General features: G+C 38.4%; 1 protein-coding gene across 1 annotated transcript; it reads right to left on the reverse strand.

The window, feature by feature from the left end:
• Positions 1-14,336: 14,336 nt before the first annotated feature.
• Positions 14,337-20,377, reverse strand: LOC139740979 (uncharacterized). The gene is made up of 4 exons (XM_071651567.1): positions 19,791-20,377; positions 17,793-18,527; positions 15,792-16,526; positions 14,337-14,845 (listed from the first exon to the last, which is right to left on the reverse strand). The coding sequence occupies exons 1-4, from the start codon at positions 20,281-20,283 to the stop codon at positions 14,373-14,375; spliced, it is 2,436 nt and encodes an 811-aa protein (XP_071507668.1). The 5' UTR covers positions 20,284-20,377; the 3' UTR covers positions 14,337-14,372.
• Positions 20,378-20,830: the final 453 nt, after the last annotated feature.

Genomic DNA, 20,830 nt, shown 5'->3' on the forward strand with positions numbered 1-20,830 from the left:
ACCTGCCAAGTTTGGTGAAAATGGGTCATGGAGTTCTCAAGAAGAAGATGAAAATGTACAATTTAGGCCCCATTAGAACCCTTCCCCACCCCCCCTCCCCTGGGTCCCAAGGGGGGCACCCCTGATTCTGCCATGAACAAACTTGAAACTACAGTCATCAATGTACTAACTCATATTATTAACTTAGCTCTATCACTTCTGGTTCTAGAGAAGAAGATTTTTACAGATTCCTTAATTTTGGGGGGTTTGGGCCCCCCTGGGGGCCCCCTGGGTGGGGCATGGTGCCCATTTTAACAAATTGAGTTCCTAACCCCCTAGGGATGCTACCTGCCAAGTTTGATGAAAATCGGTCTTGGGGTTTTCAAGAAGAAGATGAAAATGTAAAAAGTTTACGCACGACGCACGACGGACGACGGACGACGGACGACGGACGACGGACGACGGACGACGGACGACGGACGACGGACGCCGGACGAAGGGCGATCGCAATAGCTCACTTGAGCCTTTGGCTCAGGTGAGCTAAAAATACTGTCCCATGAGAACATTAAGAAAAATGACAAAAGAACTATAATAGTGGTACATGTATAATTGCACAGCATGGTATTTGTATTCTTTGCGCCGAACGACAGAGATTACACAAAACAAATAGCCAGGCTTTTCGCAGAATACCTTTTATTGGCGGGAATAATGCATTACCATGGACATAACATTGATAAAAAAGACACCTAATACAGGTATAATGTACATAATTATATACATAGTGGTACATTAATGACAGCTTTCAAGTGAAATCGATTTGAATCATACAACTTACCACGGAACAGGTTGAGACAAAGAAAATGCCCTAAGAAGACTACCACTGTCTTTGCTATTCCAGTGTTGTCTACCAACAGAAGTACACTGTACACTTAAATTTATCATTATATTATTCTAAATGTATACTAGTATATTCTACTGATATAATGGCGATAGACCATACACTTTTCAAGATCGATATCCATTGGTATTAGGCAAAACTCTTTAATTTGCCTAAAGGCTAAGAGTTCGTCTGCATCAGAGTTTTGCCTGAGGCGGACAAAAATATTTCCTCTGTCCCTATACATGTACATAAATAAATATATTTCAGATGAGCTCATGTATATTTCATATGATCATAATCTTGATATGACCTTTTATTCTGCATGATCATGTTAATTAATGAAACGTAGTATAGCAATTTACCATCAGACGATATAATCACAACCATGTCATTCAGTAAATAAATTTAAAAACATGTAGTGACCAGACAGTCAAACAGCAAACAGCTGCGAGCAACGTTTTTCTTTTTCCATCACTTTGTGTTCATTGTCCCGATTGCAACGAGTGGTAATGTAAAATAGTGGACGGGAATGGTTAGTATACTAGGCAAAACAAAAAACTAAAACCGCCCCCCCCCAAAAAAAAAAAACAAAACAAAAAACAAACAAACAAACAACAACAATAAAACACACAAACATAAACATAAACACACACACACACAAATACAAACAAATAGAAACAAAGCCAAAACAAAAGCAAAAGAGGATTTGGGTTGTCAGTTAGTAGTCTCACAGTCTGTGAATATACGCGGCAAAACCAGCAAAAGATACAAGTCCAATATCGAGAAAAGGTCGTTGCCGGTATAAGATGGGAAAGGGACTACTCACCACTTGTACACACATAACCTCAAAGTGTGTAATGAAATTCCTGGTGCCTCATTCTACATGAGTATTGAAGTCGAAGAGAGATGCATGTAACACAGTGTAATAGCTCACATGTTATCATGCTAATGAATTATCAGTTAAAGGGACTGTAAAGTACTGTTTGAGGTAAGGATTCATGTTTTGAACATTCCTAAGTGAGATAATGAAAAGCCTCTTATGAAATATGAAAGAGCATCTAATTTTAAGAAGGATTCAACGTTTATTTAATTAAAATTGGTTTTCAAATGGCTGAGATATCCCAAAAAGTGCTAATAATAAAAGGCGACATGCCCCAACTTTATTAGTATCTCTTTGTTTCACCTTGTTTTTGAACATCTCAGCCATTTCAAAACCGATTTTCATCGAATAAACTTTTGATACCCCTTAGAACTGCATGCTCTTTCACATCTCATAGAGTGGTTTCTGAATATCTCACAAAACGTTAAAAGCTAAATCTTCACCTCGACCAAAACTGTACACACCTTCTAAAGAAAATAAAAAAGAAATTCCAAGTAATAAAACTTTTAAAAGATATACAATTGCCACTGAAGTAGGCGAGGCTAGACAGAAGACCACAAGAAGTGAATAAAGTGCTGTTTTATTAAAGGAAGGGGTTTCATGATCAGGGGTTGACTATAGTAACTGGTCAATGGGAATCAATGGGAATACTGGGGGATGGTTTAGCCAATTCCTGTGGGATTCATTTAACAGTACATTATAATTATATCTATTTTTGTGAACGGCTCGTTAAAGATCGCCGACACTATTCAGGCATGCAAACCTGGAAACATTGAACTGCACATTACTTGAATACGAGACCATTCTGAAGCAAATAGTTTTTACACAAAAATAGATATATAATGTTATAATTATGACATGTTGCAAATGTAGCAGGTGTAGGTGTGCATCCATGGGACCATACACACACAGGTGTCAGTTGAGGTTCACCTTCCTTCGAAGCACTTTTAACACACTTTACAGCAAAATGGTTTCTCCTCAGTGTGCACCCTCATGTATATACTGAGTATTTTGAGAGATGAGATCGCAGACCTCTCCCGAGCAATCAACAATAAGCTCTACGTGTTGGAGGTGGTGGTGAACGAGGTCAAAGAAGGACAGACCGGAATCTTGAATTCAATCTCTTTTTGAATGAGAAGCTTGAGAAAATGAAGGCAACAACGCAGAAACTGGAAAAAGAAAACATCAACCTAAACCAAAAGAATCTAGCCCTGCAGAAGCAGGTTGAAGAGCTAAGCCAGAACGTTCTCGATCTCGACCAATACCACCGACGCGTCAATCTAGAAATCAGTGGAGTGCCGGAGAGGAAGGAGGAAGAACCAATGAAAATCGCCCTGCAAATCGCCCAAGTCGTCAGCTCAGCAGTTAAGGCTGACGACATAGACATCGCCCACCGAATCGGGAAATCGAAGGAAGGAGATCGACGACCTCGGCCAATCATCATCAGATTTTACAACCGCCGCGCTAGTGCCGTGTATGATGAAAGGAGGAAACTCAAGGACTTCATCATCTCGGATTCTAGGGCAGAGATCGGATCTACATCAATGAGAATCTGATCTACTCGCGAGTTGCTGGGAGAAGTCAACAAGGCCAGGAGGAGTGCAGGCTACAAATTCCTATGGAACGGGAGAATCTATGTGAAGAAGAATGAGACGGCCTTCCCGATCATCATTCATGGAAAGGAAGACACGCGTAAGATTAAGTAAAACCTTTCTCTCTAATATCTTAAATCACTAAATACAACTGTATTGTATTTGATATGGACGATGTTGAACTTGAAATGATTCTTTTCTGCAAAACACAAATGATAATTTTGATGCACTGTATAAATGTCAGCTCATCTCGATTATTTCCCAACAATTGTAATTCTACCATTGAAGAACTTATGGAGAATTCATTATCTACATTTCGCATGTATAAATATCACTATACAAGAACTTTGATTCTTTACAGGAATTGTACGAAGAAAGTTTAGAAATAAGTTTGAATTAATTGGATTATCTGAGATTTGGAACGTAATAGATATTGACCATTTCAAAATACCTGGCTTTAACTTAGAGATACAGTGCAGAGCAAAACAGAGAGGTGGTTGTGTGGATGCATATACCAGTATCCATTCCTCCTTGAATTATTCACGAATTAATAATATATCTCTTGTCAATGCAGAATCTATTTGGCTTACCTTAAGTTGAATTTAATGAATAAAACTATCGTCATTGGAGTGGTGTACAGAAAACCTGGAACGAATTTTGAAGAATTTAAACATGAACTCGAGTTTGTTTGACAAAACCTGAATCTTGACAAGAAGCTAGCGATTATAATGGGAGATTTTAATGTTGATCTTATGAATAATGAAGACAAGAGCAGTGAGTTAATACGTGTTACAGAGTCATACGGCTTACCCAGTTGATAAAAACAGCAACAAGAATTACTAATACAACCTCAACGCTAATTGACCATAATATACGAATATTTCGTTGTGTTGTATTCAGTCAGGATGTATTGAGGCTGGTATAACAGACCATCTTCCAGTTTATGCTTTATTTGACAATTTTGAGTTTAAACCCACTAAAAAGGTGATGACACGTCTACGAAATTTCCGGAATTATTCGAAGGATTCTTTTTGTGATGATCTAGGCCTATCAACTGTGCATTGGAAAGCAATTCATGAATGTACTGATCCTGATGAAGCTTATGAATTATTTCATACTATATTCCTGGAGGTCTGCAATAAACATGCACCAGTTCAACAGATATCTTTTAATTCAAAGGAAAGGTCAAATCCATGGATAACAAAATCTATTTAAAAATCCATACGAAAAAAAAAACCATGTTTATTATTCAAAAACCATCAAGTCTGGGTTTGACGCAGCACATGTTGGCAAATTTAAAAAATATAGAAACACATTGACTTCAGTAATTAGAACAGCTAAAAAGCTCTATTATGGAAAATTATTTCAAAAAGAAAAAACAGCAAAAAAACCTGGAACCTTATAAATGAACTTCTGAAAAAGACACCTTCGCAAAATAACACAAGAATTGATGAATTAGTCAGGAAAGAAAATGATGGGTCAGATGTAAAAGTTACTTCATCGACAGATATAGCAAGCACTTTCAACGATTTTTTTTTTTTTTGTAAACGTATAGGTGAAAATATCGCAAGTAAAATTCAGATTAATAATGACAACTTTGCAAATTATCTCGGTCCGCATCAACAAGAAACATTCTTTTTCTTGCCAGCTGTAAGTTCAGATGTAAATAAAATGATTTGTACTCTTGATCAGTCTAAAGCAAGCGGGTATGATGGCTTACCTGCTAGAATGTTAGTGGATGCAAAGGAATTCGTCAGTGAACCTTTAGCATTTATTCTAAATTTATCATTTTCGAGAGGTATTTTTCCGAATAAGCTCAAAATAGCTAGGGTAGTGCCAATTTTTAAGAAAGGAAATAAAAGTAATCCAGGTAATTGTAGACCAATTTCGATTTTACCGGCAATAAGTAAATTATTTGAAAGTTAATTAATAAACGTGTTGTAGATTTTTCGGAAAAATTTTATATAAACATCAATTTGGATTCAGGCATGGATACAGTACCAAACTTTCACTTATAAATCTGATTAATCAAATTACAAATAGTACTGATGAAGGGCGGTCAACGATCGGAGTTTTCATTGATTTTGCAAAAGCTTTTGATACGATAAATCATAAGATTCTTCTTAAAAAGCTTGAACATTACGGAATTCGAGGTTTAGCTTTACAATGGTTTAGGAATTATTTGAAAGACAGGCAACAATTTGTATGATATGACTGCATATCTTCAAATAAATTGATCTCGTGTGGTATTCCTCAAGGATCTGTTTTAGGTCCAACACTTGTTCTCATCTATATTAATGATTTGCCCAATTCAACTTCATATTCTAATTTTAGATTATTAGCCGATGATTCTAATCTTTTTCATACTTTCAACACAGATGAGCACAATATAAACTTAGCAGATGTTAGTAAGAATATAAAAGATGTGATTGTATGGTGTAATTTAAACAAGCTAACAGTAAATATTGATAAATCTAAGTATACGGTTTTTAAAAGCAGGCGTTGAAAAAGTGAAATATTTGATCAATTGTCAATTAACGATTCCATTTTAGAGTCAGTTGATTCAATATCTTTTCTCGGAATCTGTATTGATGAAAATTTAAATTGGAAGAAACACATCAATAATGTATGCACTGTTTTAAGCACAAAAATAGGACTTTTGTACAGAATACGACACTTTGTCTCTAAACAAATACTGCTACTGTTATACAATGCTTTTATTGTACCTCACATAACCTACGGATTGGAGGTCTGGGGCGGAACAAACAAAACTTTCTTAAATCCTATTCTAATGCTACAAAAGAGAATGTCGAGAGTGACAACATTCCAAAGTTTCAGGCATCACTCAGCATCTTCATTGTTTGAACTAAAATTATTGGATGTATTTAAGGAATATAGCTACCTAATTGGAATATTTATCTATGATCTATTGAATGATAACCTACCTCATAAAGCATCGTTTTATTTTTCTCACATTGACCATACATGCGAAACAAGACACAAAGAAATGTGCAATTTTAATCTAAAAACTGTCAGAACAGAATTAGGGAAGCGATCAATAGCATATTTAGGTCTTAAAATATGGAACAATCTTTCAACTGATTTACGTTATACATCCTCTCGTAAAAATTATTGTAAAGTCTTCAAAAAGAATTTATTGGAAGAATACACATAATTGGAATAAACTTGTTTATTTTGTAATCCACAAAGCAAAAACTTCAATTCTAGTAATATAAGTAATGTAAGTACACTAGCATCAATTTCAAAATGTTAATCTTGTACATAGTGTAAATACACTTGTTTATAATGTAAATAATTTTCTTGTTGAATTTAAATATTCTTCTTCTGCATTCAAGGGCCAACGTCCACTAGTGTTGCTATTTGTTGGACCCTTTTACCAAATTTGTAAATAAGTTTGTACTTTCATATTCATATTGTTGATAAGTCGCCTTTAACATGTCATACCAATGTGTACACATGTTTGAAAACATTTTAGAGGTTTGGTTTTCATAAAAGATATATCTATACCCTGCAAAGAAATTGACATTGAAATAATTTTATTGTTCCATTTTCTTCTTGAATGTGCTATTTGAATTGATTTAATAAGACGTTAGCAATGGCATACTCAATCGAACACTTTTCAATATTTGCCTTTAATTTCGTGCAGTACCCCAACCCCCACCCCCCCCCAAAAAAAAACAACAAAACAAACAAAAAAAAAAAACCCGGAAGCGCCATATCCAAGAGTCAACAAAGAGAATAGCCCTCCAGAAGATTCAACTACATGAGCAAAAACGAACAAAGCTCCGCAATTTTCGCCATCGCTGCAACCTATTGACAGCTGTCATCAGTCCGGATCTTGTGAATCAACTCAGACAATGCTGACAATACACCAGATGAAAGTCATGGTGCTGAAGCGATTTTTTTTTTTCACCTCAGGGATGTACTCATACTGTAATAGCTCTGAAGGCTCTTCAAGTTCTAAGCATCCACCAACACCTGCCAAAAAAAAGAAAGGCCTCATCCATGAAGGTCACACCTACTGTATTAGTGAGAGTCTACGCATAAAGCAAAATCTTGAAAAATTGTTTGAACACACTTCCAAACTACAAAAGCGTTTGAAGATTCAGCAGAAAAAAAAAATGAAGACACTTACAGATGTAGCTGCAATGCTGAAAGGGAAAAAAAAATTTCTATCAAAAAGTGGGCTTGAGACAATGGATAAGACATGCGATATTCCCAGTGAACTGAAGGAGATTGTAAGAGGAGAAAGAGGAGTGACAAGCCATCATGAGAGAAGTAGGCCTATCCATCAGCCCTCCGTGCATTTGCCATCACGCTCAACTTGTACTCAGCAAAGGCGTATCGGTATTTTCTGAAGACACTGACCTTCAACCTCCACATTCTCAGACATCCATAATTGGTATAGATGGCCAGCCTTGATTTAATGATGAGGCTTTTTGCACACTTACGAAGAAAGTGCAAGAGGCCAAAGATGCTGGTCGGGAACTGGTTTGCATCCTGACGCTCAAAATGACCATCAAGAAGCATGTCCAATGGGACGAAAAGATATTTCACGGCTATGTTGATATTGGTACAGAAACAGGGATGACACCACTCCGTTGACATCTGAAGCCTTAATCTTCATGGTTGCAGCATTGAATGCCCCGTGAAAATTACCTGTTGGCTACTTCTTGATTCAGAGCTTCTCTGGAAAGGAGAGAGCGAACTTAGTACAGCAGCACCTCAAGAAACTACATGTACATATAGTTGATGTTGGCGTTTGGATCTTATCCTTATGTGATGGCCCCACCTGCCGCATTATCATGTTTGAGATCCTAGTTACGAGGAATGAAACTTCCCGATATCCAATCCTCATTCACACATCTACAGGATGAATCACGGTATATCAGTGTCTTTCTAGACGTGTAAACTGGGAAACACACTCAGCGCCAATGAGCTGTGAAGGCGACGGGTGAGGATGAGACATCAGATGGCATGTATACATTATTAAAGAATCACACAAAATTTACGAAGAAGGCTGGAGACTGGGAAACAAGCTCTGCAACGCACACATCCAGTGGGAACATCAGAAGATGAAAGTGAACCTTGCTGCTCAGACCCTCAGTCAAAGTGTCGTCGATACCATTGAACTCCTGAGGGCGCAAGACCTTCCACAATTTAGAGGATGTGAGGCCACGGTCCACTTCATCAGGACTCTGGACCGACTCTTCGACCAACTGAATTCAAGAACTCTGTTTGCTCGAGGTTCCAAAACACCACTCTATCCATCAAATATGCATGTCTGGCAACCATTTGATTTTCTGCAGAAATATACTCCCATCTACAAGAGGTCACAAATGCTGAGGGAAGATGTCATCAACCGCAAGACTCTCTTCCTTGGCATTCTCGCTGGAATAAGGAGTGCTGAATGCATGTACAGCCACCTTATCGTTCCTTGCAATTCCACCATTGAAATACCTCTACTTACACACATGATGAGCAAGGATCACATTGAGCTCTTCTGTGCGATCAGGTCGAGTGTTGGTTGCAATAATAATCCTACCGCCAGACAATTCACTTCAGCATACAAGAAGCTTCTGATCAGACATGAAATTCAGAAAATTGGTGACAAGTGGCAACTGCACAGTGCAAGACCTATCCTTCATATGTCTAGCAGCAATTCCCAACCTTCTGCAGACAGTAACAGTCATGAGAATGACATCCTTCCTCCGTAAATAATTATAATCTTCAAGGACCCCATTTGCCAGCAACCACGACTATTGCGATACCTCTAATCTCTACCACGCTTTTACCATGAATAAAAAAGCTGCTTTTCCATACATTTTAGAACTGAGTTCATTATGAATTTGAAATTTTTGGTTAAAAAAAAGCTACTTGATTTCAAGAAAAGGCAATTTCATGAATTAGAGAAGTTCAATCATAAAAATTGTTTTATATATTTGATTAACTGTGGATGCAGAAATTAGTATGTCAAGATAATGTTACAATAATAGAGTTTCTGGGATATATCTGAAGTGTACTTTCATCACAGGAATCGAATTTCATGTGGTGATATGATTTTGACAGCTAATTGTTCATACATTCTACACTTCTTTTCTATGTTCGTACATCTTGCTCTCTGTACAGCGATGTAACTAGACACCAGGAGCTGAAATTTCAAATTTACTCAATTGAAAAAAAGGTACATAAATATTTGGTTAGGTAAATGTTCAGAGTGTGAATCTGATTTTTCATTCCTTTTCACCTTCGAACAACCGAGTTACACCTCCTGTAACAGAGCTTTTTTTTGTCTACAGAAATTATGCCTCTTTAATACTTTTTTCATTTAACACTATCAAAAGCATGTTCCATTATCTATAGATGTATCGTTTTTGTATTAGATCTTATTTTACACCCATTAAACCATATCAAGTTAGATAATGCATTTCTATGTGACGTGCTTGACTGTATTTTCGATTGAAAACACCCTCAAAACGTGTCACGCAAGTCACAAAAATATGTCCATATTTTAGATATATACCGGTATATATAATATATATATATTAATGGAATGTCAACAGTTGCTGGGCCATACTGTTCAGCAGCTATGCAGACTGGGGGAGGGGGTTCTAGATTTACTCAACATTCTGATTCCTCCAACTACTAACAGCTCCATCCCCTTCTTTTAAATGGATATGACAGATTTATGTCTTTTAGCCTTGCAAAGTCACTTTACTTCAGCCACATGAGCATCCATGTTGAAAAGTGGTAGAAGTATTGCGTGTTCTTCATCTTGTCTGCCTAAAGAAAGGAGAGTTGCAATTTTGATCAACACATTTTCTAGAGATTCCCTGCTGCAATTTTGCACACAGGTGTATAAGAGCAAGTTTTGATTTTCTTTTCTTTTAATTGAGTGCTTTCATTTCCAACTTATAATACAGACTGTACAATGTTCGTTTCAATAAGCTAGACAGAGTGGTCTATAACAGACATAGACACTGTACTACAATCTTACAATCTTTTGCATTTGTTATCATACCAACTGGCCATATGTACAATGGATCTTATGATATGAGTTGACCTCTTTTTTGTTTTATTGTTATTGTTTGCATCTTGTAACATTTAGTGTGATACATAGCTCAGTAATGAGGAAAGCTTAATACATTGTATTCACTAAGTCAACAGGCCTATACATTCACTTTCGTGTTATTGTTTTATATAATTGGCAATGACAAGCATATTTTTTAAACCAAGATTTAGTTATTTTTTTAGAATCCTAAAATGCCTCAAACAGCCAAGGAAAGGCAACGCAAACGTCGTGAACGATTCAAGGCAAGTGGGGAATATGAGACCTACCAGATGAAGAATTCAGGCTAAAGCAGAAAGTATCGCACAAAAAGAGAAAGAGGAAATATCAAAAAAGAGCAAGGCAGAAAGAGGAAATATCAAAAAAGAGCAAGGCAGACTAAGCCATTCTGCAAAAGGAAAAAAGAGAGAGGGACAAAAAGAGACAACAAAGACATCGCTTTCTGAAAAGGAAATTCATTTGAAACACTGAAAACACTGAAAAACACTGAAACATTGAAAATGATGCCTGAAACAGACAGCCCCTTTGACACCATTCTTCCACTTGCACCCTCAACAAGGCTAGCAACAAGGCGAAATCCTCATTCCCTACTAGTACAGGGAAAAGCATGCTGTCATTAAGCGACATGCATCAGAATTCCTAGTGTCCATGACATGGCCCAAGAAAAACTCTCGGATCACACGATTGGCCATGGACACCATTGATGCAGTGAAAGATTACTACAGGCGTGATTACATCAGTCGAATTTCCCAAGGAAATAGAGATGTCGTTACCATTAGTGATGACAACGGGAAAACCAAGCTCTAGAAACGACACATGACTATGAGCATCAAGGAAACTTACGCTTCATTCAAGGAGGGATATCCAAATGTGAAGATGCAAGTTTGCTGAACTGCGACCGCATGATATCAAATTAAGCTCTGAAACACCAGTCAATGTATGTAAGTGCACTTATCATCAAAATTTCATCATGGCTGTGGATGCTCTGCACAAGTACGTGCCAGATATCCCATTATACTCTGCTGCACTTCCTTCCTCATGCTTGGAGTCACCGGATGATGAAAAGTGCTGGTTTGGTGAATGTACTCACACCTCTTGTGGATTTTCATCTAAATATCCACTGCCAGAAGATCCAGATGTGAGGAATAATATGTGCACTCAATGGAAGAACTGGCAAGAAGTCTATGGCCGTCTTATCAACAAGTATCAGGAACTCTTCATGAACTGTACAACTATGCCAGCTCCAGTTCTGTCAAGTTCTTGGAGCACTGCTACATTAAGCGGCGACAGTTGGCGAGCTTCAAAGAGGATAAGAAAATGGCCTCAAGTCCTGTCTCGGATTTTGCTGTCCTCTAGATGGACTTCGCGGAGAATTATACATGCTCTAGTCAAGACGAGGTCCAGTCTGCCCATTGGAATCACGGGCAAATAACTCTGTACACATCGGTGATGTGTTTTTGGGAGAAAATAAAATCACAGGTCATCATCAGTGATTAATTGATGGCCCATGACAAAACAGCAGTTGTAGTCTTTGTGGAGGAGCTTCTGTCAACAGTCAGCAGTGATGTGAAAGAAGTCAAAATATGGTCAGATTGTCCTGCAAGCCAATTCAAGCACCGATTTTGTAATGAATGCCCTACTAATGCTCGCAGAGAAACACAACATTGATTTGGAATGGAATTTAAACGCTACAAGTATGGGAAAGGCCCAGTTGACGGCATTGAAGCAACCCTGAAGCGCAGAGCTTCAGATTTGGTAAAGAATCGAAAGTGCTCTATCTACACTGCTGAAGAATTCTGTAATGCTGTGAAAGATTCAACCATTACGACGACACTCATCACAGCAAGGGAAGTTGAAGATCGGTCTGAGGCCTTGAACCTGCCTGGCATATTTGGAGTAGCTACACCACTTAAAGGCATATGATCTCTTCACTATGTCACCTACAAGAGTGGTCAGCTTCCCGCAAAAAAGTTCACTTCACAGAGAAGCAGTGGTGATCCATCTGTCGTGGGTTTGTGGCTCGACCACTGCATTTAGTAGTTTCGGGAGTCCGGTTGTTCAAGCAGAGAGATTATACAGGCTATATGTTTGAGAGCTCCATCTGAGACACGAAGAAGACTTCTTCATGGGTATGGACGAAGTATAGTTCCATGTCAAGAAGAAAAGAGCGATTCTGAACAATATTGCTGGTGTTTAATAACTTGTAACGAAGTTCAGAGAAATGTTAATGGAGGGTTTAGGGTCGACACGCAAAACATGGTCCATCAAAACGAATGACATGATAAACACACAAAAAGGTGAATGTGTGTTTTACACACAACGTTACTGTTAAAACATACATTACAACAATGCGGAATTAAACACTCAATAATTGGCGGATAACAACTGATTATCTCCCTGGTACACTATTCTAATCCAGCTTGGGAGGAAACTCTGCAATTCCATCTCCTTAAAAAGTACGCAATAAATAAAATAAAAAAAAAAAAAACGAACCCCTTGTTTCCATTCATTTATGATCACTATACAGTACTTTGGGGGAGTTTTGTTAAACTAGAGAAACCGCTCCTAAGTTTCAAAAAATTGTAATTACTCATTATTTCCGATTCTACTTTTTGTGGAAGCATAATAGGCCTACGGAACACTGCAGATTGTCTTCCTTCACTATACGGGGTGGCCCAAAAAGAACGGAACACCTAAGATCTTTAATTTCAGCAATATTGTTGCAAATATATTATTTTGCATACTATTTGAAAGACCATTCTTTATCCAATAGACTGACACCAAGTTCTTTAATTTTGGTTAATGCGTTATGATTTTAGGACCATTTTTGTCAACCCTTGCAATTTTCAAAATGTGATCATTTTGCACTCTGAGCGATACCGAAACCAGACACAATTCGGCTTGTCATAGAACCAGTAGCGTTCAGAGTGTGTAGAATGTGAGGCCAGACGAGTGATTGTCATTGTCCGCCCCACGTTCCACACAATGTGAACGCTACTGGTTCTACGACAAGCCGAATTATCGTTGATTTCTGTACCTCTGAGAGTGCAAAATGTTCACACTTTGAAAATTGCAAGGGTTGACAAAAATGGTCCTAAAATCATAACGCATTAACCAAAATTAAAGAACTTGGTGTCATTCTATTTGAAAATGAACGGCCTTTCTAATAATATGCAAAATAATGACATATTTGCGACAATATTTCTACAATTAAAGATCTTAGGCGTTCCGTTCTTTTTGGGCCACCCTGTATAGTATACGAAACCGTATACAAGGTTAGAGAAAAAAGACTGACAAAGAGCAATAGCTTTGTATACATAAGATACATTGTTAGTACATTGAACAAATCATGGGATCCGAGGACAAGGTGTACACTTATACATCCGTCGCTTATTGCCCGGGTTGTAAAGTATCATCATGAGTAATTACATGGACAAATCTGACTTTACACAACTCTGTACAGAACTTGAACTCTGATAGAAATGCACACGTACTACCAGCACATGAGACCTTTCACCAGGACAAGATGTCACCTGCCACAACCCAAGAGAATGAGGCCTCATGATGGAGGTACACCCAACATTGCTTAATTTGACCTCGTCTTAATCCTACAATAGCCAAAGTCGAAGGTTCTTTCAAGAGGATATTCATCCCTCCTATTTATATTTAAATTTTCTCTCAGTTGAAGCTATTTTTTTCCTTGGGGAAATTCGTTCCATTGTAGATACTGCGTTTTTCCTTGGGGAAATCAGTCAATTGCATGGGGTTTCCCCAAAGTATCTACATTTTCATTAATATCTTAAAAACAAAACAAAAACACAAAATGATATTTTCCTGGAAAATTGGTAGCTATTGTAGATCGACTAAAATTCCACAATGAAGAAATTTTTCACAAGAGTATATTTTCCAGGGGCTTTGGCAAAAATATGAAATGGTGAATATCTCGGTTGTTTAGAAATGGAGCTGGATGTAGATACTGCGTTTTTCCTTGGGGGGGCAGATGTGGACAATCATCTTGTGCCTGTGTATGAATTTCCTACACACTTTGCACTGCTCCCTTTTAAAGAAGTACTTGGGTGTCTTCGACGGGGGCTTGCTTTCATGGTCTTTGTGTGCCATCACCCCATGTGATATTTCTCCTCCGACACCAAGCGCTGGGAAATCTAGCTCTTTTTTATCCTCTCCTGGTACGGCTTGTCCTTCTGAGGGCCTGCAAGGACCTGTGTTGGTTTTCTTCTCACCTCCAAGACACACTGTATTATTTGTAGCATGTGTGGAATTATGATGGGAAACGTCTGTGCACATTACATTCTGTACCTGGTCAGATTCTGCAGCACTAAATTTTCTCAGCAATTCACTTTGCTCAGGAGTGTTCACTCTGGACTCAGAATCCTCATCTTGTAGAACAGGGTCTTTGATTTCACCTGTTAAAACAACAACATGACACAAAACTCATTGTAGTGCAACTTCAAGAAACAAATGAATGTTTCTCTCTCTTCAAACGAAAATGATAATTAGTGTTCACACAATGTACATGTGCATCACAGTGTATCTTTTGTTTTTATTCTTAACTCTACTCATGTACATCCAAAGCAGTTCCCATAATGACTTCTTGCTTTGCTCAAAAGGTGTGTGAAAACAAACTTATACTGCTTTTACGCTTTTGATGAATACACTTCTGTATTCAATCCTCCTGCATACACGCAGCTTTATGTACATTAATGGAAATTTTGAATCATTTCTGTACATATTCCTAAGTCAATCAGGCACAATAACAAGTTCTACGAAAGATGCACAAAACACAGTGAAACCAATGGGAAACAGCTAGGCAGTTTTTGAAACAAATTAAATTCTCACATATTTCTTAAGAAAGAGCTTATTATTCAAAAGAAAAACAATTACAGTAAATATGACATCAAAATATGTGTAAAGTGATAAATCTACTGACTGACCGGAGGGGGAGGTCAAGGTCTGTGAACATGGACCCTGCTTGATTTCTTTGCTTCTATTTTTTCAATTTTTTCTTTTGTGTATACGTGTGCGTATGATGTACATAAGGAAACCATACTTTTCCATAAAAAATTACTTCATCACAAAGCAAAATGATGACAAAATTCTCAGTCTCCCTACCATAAAACTGCAGTCAATCACATCCTTCAGCAGAAAGCAGGGCCTACCTAAAAGCCTGTGATGCTATTAATTAAAAGTCATACCATATGCAGCTTGTGTTAAAAGCTATGTATATTACAGATTACCATTATGAGATACATTGTGAAGTCATGAAATTTGTCACCCTTTTGGGGTATACTACTCATATGCACATTGAGTATAAAATTCAATGTAGGTCAAAAGGAGCTTTAAATTTCTTACCCTTGAGAACTTCAGAGTTGTAAAATTTGGCTGGCCCTTTTTCAGCATGGATGAGCATGTGTTTCTTGAGTCTGTAAGGCGTTCCGCATGATTTCCAACAGATGTGGCAGACACAAAGGTTTTGAAACTGCATTAGCAAGCCACTCTGTCCATGTACATTCCCCTTTTTAGGAGCAGGTACACAACCTTGTTTGAAGATGTTGATCTTTCTTTGTGCCTCCAGATTCCTGTCACTTGCATAGCTTCTGGAACAGCAGTCACACTTCACATTTCCCAAGGCGGACATTTCTTTCAAATGCAGTTTTCGGTGACGCTTAAGATCCCACTTCTTGATAAAGGTCTTTGGGCACATTTCACACTTGTAGATCAATTGTCCACATGACACTTCTCCTGGATGTACTGCCCTCACATGCTTATTCAGGTCCCACTTTGTTGGGAAGTTCTCAGAACACCGCTCACACTCATATATCTTTCTTCCCTCGTGCAGTCGCATGTGTCTTGCGAGATTGACAAAACGGCCTCTGCAAATATGGCAAAAGTCACTGCTTGTGGAAGACACGTTCCTGTGAGAACTAAAGTTGCATTCGTCTGAAGTGTCTGTTCTGTCACACACACTTTGGACCTTGTCCATTGGTCCAAGTGTACCAGCTGCAGACTGCATCTGATTGGGAGCCTCTGTTATCACACTTTCCTCAATCCTGACCGTGTCTTGGTTTCCACCGTCCAGAGCATCTTCTACATTTCAAATGAGACAAATCAAGAGCTCGCTATCATCATAAAATTAAGCATCTGAGTGTCAGATCAAAATATACTTTTTTGTGCATTTGAGGTACCGGATTTAAATCATTGACCCTGCATCTCGAAGCCACAAAAAGTTACAAGGTTTATTTCCAAGTATCAAGGTAAACCTGAAAATTGCCTTCTGGGTCAACTTGTAGCCTGTTGGTTTCCTTTTTAATATCAAATTCTTCCCAACAAAATTTAGTAGTTTTACTTGTAGGCCCACATTTGAATAAAAGTGCTGAACCTAATAAAAGATGTAACATTTAATTTTTTTATCGGGGGAAAAGGGTAGGACTTGTCATTCCTGCAAAACATTTTAAAATTACAATTAAAATGCAGATATGACTTTATCAGAGTACATGTACATGTATCAGTATACCGTTCTGTCACATTTGGGAACAAACAGCTCGTCACATAGTTTTGTTCACTTCTTGTTTTGCCACCTTTGCATGGCCAGAATTTACCCCGTAAAACAGTGTCTGCAACACAAAGGGAAGTCTTTGCTCTCTCTATTGCCAACTCAGTTGTTATGACTGTTGTTATCGTTGATTGCTTGTGTCTGGAGGTTTTCTGGAGATGAGGCTCAACCTTGACAGTTACCTCAGAGGGATACTCTACTGTTTCAACAAAGACTACCGAGCCATCAGCTTGGTAACTGGGAAGGTGCCATCTTTGGATGACAGTTACCACTTCGTCATTTATTTATTTTGTTTACATTTTGTGGTAGGAGAATAATATCACGTTTTCTTTAAACAGTTAAAATGCCTTCAGGCATTTCAGAGAGACGGGGGGGGGGGGGGGGGGGGGGGTTTGGCAGTGAAATTTGGGGACATTTGACCTTGACAACTGACCTTACACATCTGCATCCAAAGGTTGACTGGCACAACTTCACCCATATTTATATGCATGCCAAGTTTCATAACGATACCTCAAATGATTTTGAGTTACGCTGTCCACAAAATTGCTTTCAGACTGACGAAGGACAGACAACCCAAAAAACATAATGCCTCTAGCAAAACTTCGGTGGTGGAGGTATAAAAAGTCACACCATCTGCAGCTTGCATTAGAAGCCATATTACAGCTTTACCACAAAGAGATACACTGTGTAGACATGCATCTTGTTTGTCGACCTTTACAGTATTGCTCATGTGTGAGTGTAGAATTGATACCAATAGGCCAAAATGGGTTCTAAATACTTCACAGCGAGACCTTTCTTACCTTTGAGAACTTCATAGATGCAAGATTTGGCTGGTCCTTTCTCAGCATGGATAAGCATGTGTTTCCTGAGTCTGTAAGGCGTTCCACATGATTTCCAACAAATGTAGCACACACAATGTTTTTGAAACTGCATTGGCAAGCCATTCTGTAGATGTACATTCCCCTTTTTGGGAGTACGTACACAACCTTGTTTGAAAATGTTGATCTTTCTGGGTGCTTCAAGAGTCCTGTCACTTGCATAGCTTCTGGAACAGCAGTCACACTTCACATTTCCGAAGGTTGACATAACCTTCGAGTGCAGTTTCCAGTGACGCTTAAGATCCCACTTCTTGGCAAAGGTCTTTGGGCACATTTCACATTTGTAAATCAATTGTCCACATGAGACTTCTCCTGGGTGTACTACCCTCACATGCTTATTCAGGTCCCACTTTGTTGGGAAGTTCTCAGAACACCGCTCACACTCGTATATCTTTCTTCCCTCGTGCAGTCGCATGTGTCTTGCGAGATTGACAAAACAGCCTCCACAAATATGGCACAAGCCACTGCTTGTGGAAGACACGTTCCTGTGAGAACTACAGTTGTATTTGTCTGAAGTGTCTGTTCTGTCACACATACTTTGGACCTTGTCCATTGGTCCAAGTGTACCAGCTGCAGACTGCATCTGACTTGAAACCTCTGTTATCACACTTTCCTCAATCTTGACCATGTCTTGGTTTCCACTGTCCAGATCACCTTCTACATTTCAAATGAGACACATCAAGAGGTCACTATCATCATACAACTAATCATTTGAGAGTAAGATCAATATATACGTTTTGTGCTTTCAAGATACTGGATTTGAATCATTGGCCCTGCATCTCAAAGGCATAAAAAGTTACATAAGGTTTATTTCCAAGTATCAAGGTAAACCTGCCAATTGCATTCTTTGTTGATTTCCTTTTTAATGTCAAATTCTTCCCAGCAAAATTCGATAGCTTTACTTGTAGGCCTAGACCCGAACAACATAAGTGCTGAAACTGATAAAATATGTATGACAGTTATTTTTCTATCTAAGAAAAAGAAAGGATTTGTCATTCCCGAATAAATTTCAAATAACAACTAAAATGCAGAGATTTGCTTCATCAGAATACATGTACATACAGTATATCAGTAGCTATCTTTCTGTCACATTGGGAATAATAGCTCATCTCACGACATATAGTTTTGTTCACTTGTTATTGTTTTGCCACCTTTGCACGGCCAGAAATTACCCCATAAAACAGTATCTGCAACACAAAGGGAAATCTTTGCTCTCTCCCTTACCAACACAGTAGTAATAGTTGTTGTCATGGCTGATTGCTCATGTCTGGAAGTTTCCTGGAGATGGAGGTTCAACCTCGACACTTACCTCAGTGGGATACTCTAACTATTCAACTAAGACTGCCAAACCATCAGCTTGGTAACTTGGAATTTGCCATTTTTGGATGACAGTAACCATTTTGTATAAACTGTATTTTTGTAGTAGAATAATCTTATATTTGCTTGACAAAATTTCAAGAAAACAAGCTTCCAGAATTTCACATAAATATATGCGGCAGAAAAAGTGAAATTTAGGGCATTTAACCTTGACCATTGACCTTCGTCCTTATGCATCTATACCCAGAGTTGGACAGGCACAACTTCACCCACTCATACATATGGGTGCTACGTTTCATTAGGATACCTCAAAAAGTTTTTTAGTTTATACACTGTCCACAATATTGATTACAGATGGGTGGAAGTAATGACAGACAACCTGAAAACATAATGCCTCCAGGGACGTTTCTTGGTGGAGGCAAAAAAAAAGGTCTACCATCAACAGCTTGTATTAAAAGCCATATTAAAGCTTACCAAAGAGATACACTGTGTAGACATATATTTTTTGTAAGCCTTTTGGAATATACTGCTCATGTGTGAGTGTAGAATTCATACCAATAGGTCAAAAGGAGTCCTCATACTTCACAGCGAGACCTTACTTACCTTTGAGAACTTCAGAGTTGTAAGATTTGGCTGGCCCATTTTCAGCATGGATAAGCATGTGTTTCTTGAGTCTATAAGGTGTTCCACATGATTTCCAACAAATGTAGCAGACACAATGTTTATCAAACTGCTTTGGCAAGCCATTCTGTCCATGTACATTCCCCTTTATAGGAGCAGGTACACAACCTTGTTTCAAAATGTTGATCTTTCTGTGTGCTTCAAGATTCCTGTCACTTGCATTGCTTCTGGAACAGCAGTCACACTTCACATTTCCCATGGCTGACATAACCTTCGAGTGCAGTTTTCGGTGACGCTTAAGATTCCACTTCTTGGCAAAGGTCTTTGGGCACATTTCACATTTGTAAATCAATTGTCCACATGACATTTCTCCTGGATGTACTGCCCTCACATGCTTATTCAGGTCCCACTTTGTTGGGAAGTTCTCAGAACACCGCTCACACTCGTATATCTTTCTTCCCTCGTGCAGTCGCATGTGTCTTGCGAGATTGACAAAACAGCCTCCGCAAATATGGCACAAGCCACTGCTTGTGGAAGACACGTTCCTGTGAGAACTACAGTTGTATTCGTCTGAAGTATCTGTTCTGTCACACATACTTTGGACCTTGTCCATTGGCCCAAGTGTACCAGCTGCAGACTGCATCTGACTTGAAACCTCTGTTATCACACTTTCCTCAATCTTGACTGTGTCTTGGTTTCCACTGTCCAGATCACCTTCTACATTTCAAATGAGACACATCAAGAGGTCACTATCATCATACAATTAATCATTTGAGAGTAAGATCAATATATACGTTTTGTGCTTTCAAGATACTGGATTTGAATCATTGGCCCTGCATCTCAAAGGCATAGAAAGTTACATAAGATTTATTTCCAAGTATCAAGGTAAACCTGCAAATTGCATTCTTTGTTGATTTCCTTTTTAATGTCAAATTCTTCTCAGCAAAATTCGAGATAATAAACGGAAAGATGTTAACTCCGCAAATGCCATGGGTCGTCAGCAGCACACCAGGGATCACCAG

This window comes from Diadema antillarum, unplaced genomic scaffold, assembly GCF_040938485.1.
Source record: "Diadema antillarum isolate AM-2024a unplaced genomic scaffold, OU_Dant_1.0 scf00000030, whole genome shotgun sequence".
Lineage (NCBI taxonomy): Eukaryota > Metazoa > Echinodermata > Echinoidea > Diadematoida > Diadematidae > Diadema > Diadema antillarum.

Bases quoted from the DNA above. Each gene is read 5' to 3' on its own strand.
- LOC139740979 (XM_071651567.1), bottom strand. From the start codon at position 20,283: ATGCGACTGCACGAGGGAAGAAAGATATACGAGTGTGAGCGGTGTTCT. The intron at 18,528-19,790 runs GTAAGTAAGGTC...TTTGAAATGTAG, and splicing joins CAACTCTGAAGTTCTCAAAG to AAGGTGATCTGGACAGTGGA. The intron at 16,527-17,792 runs GTAAGAAAGGTC...TTTGAAATGTAG, and splicing joins CATCTATGAAGTTCTCAAAG to AAGATGCTCTGGACGGTGGA.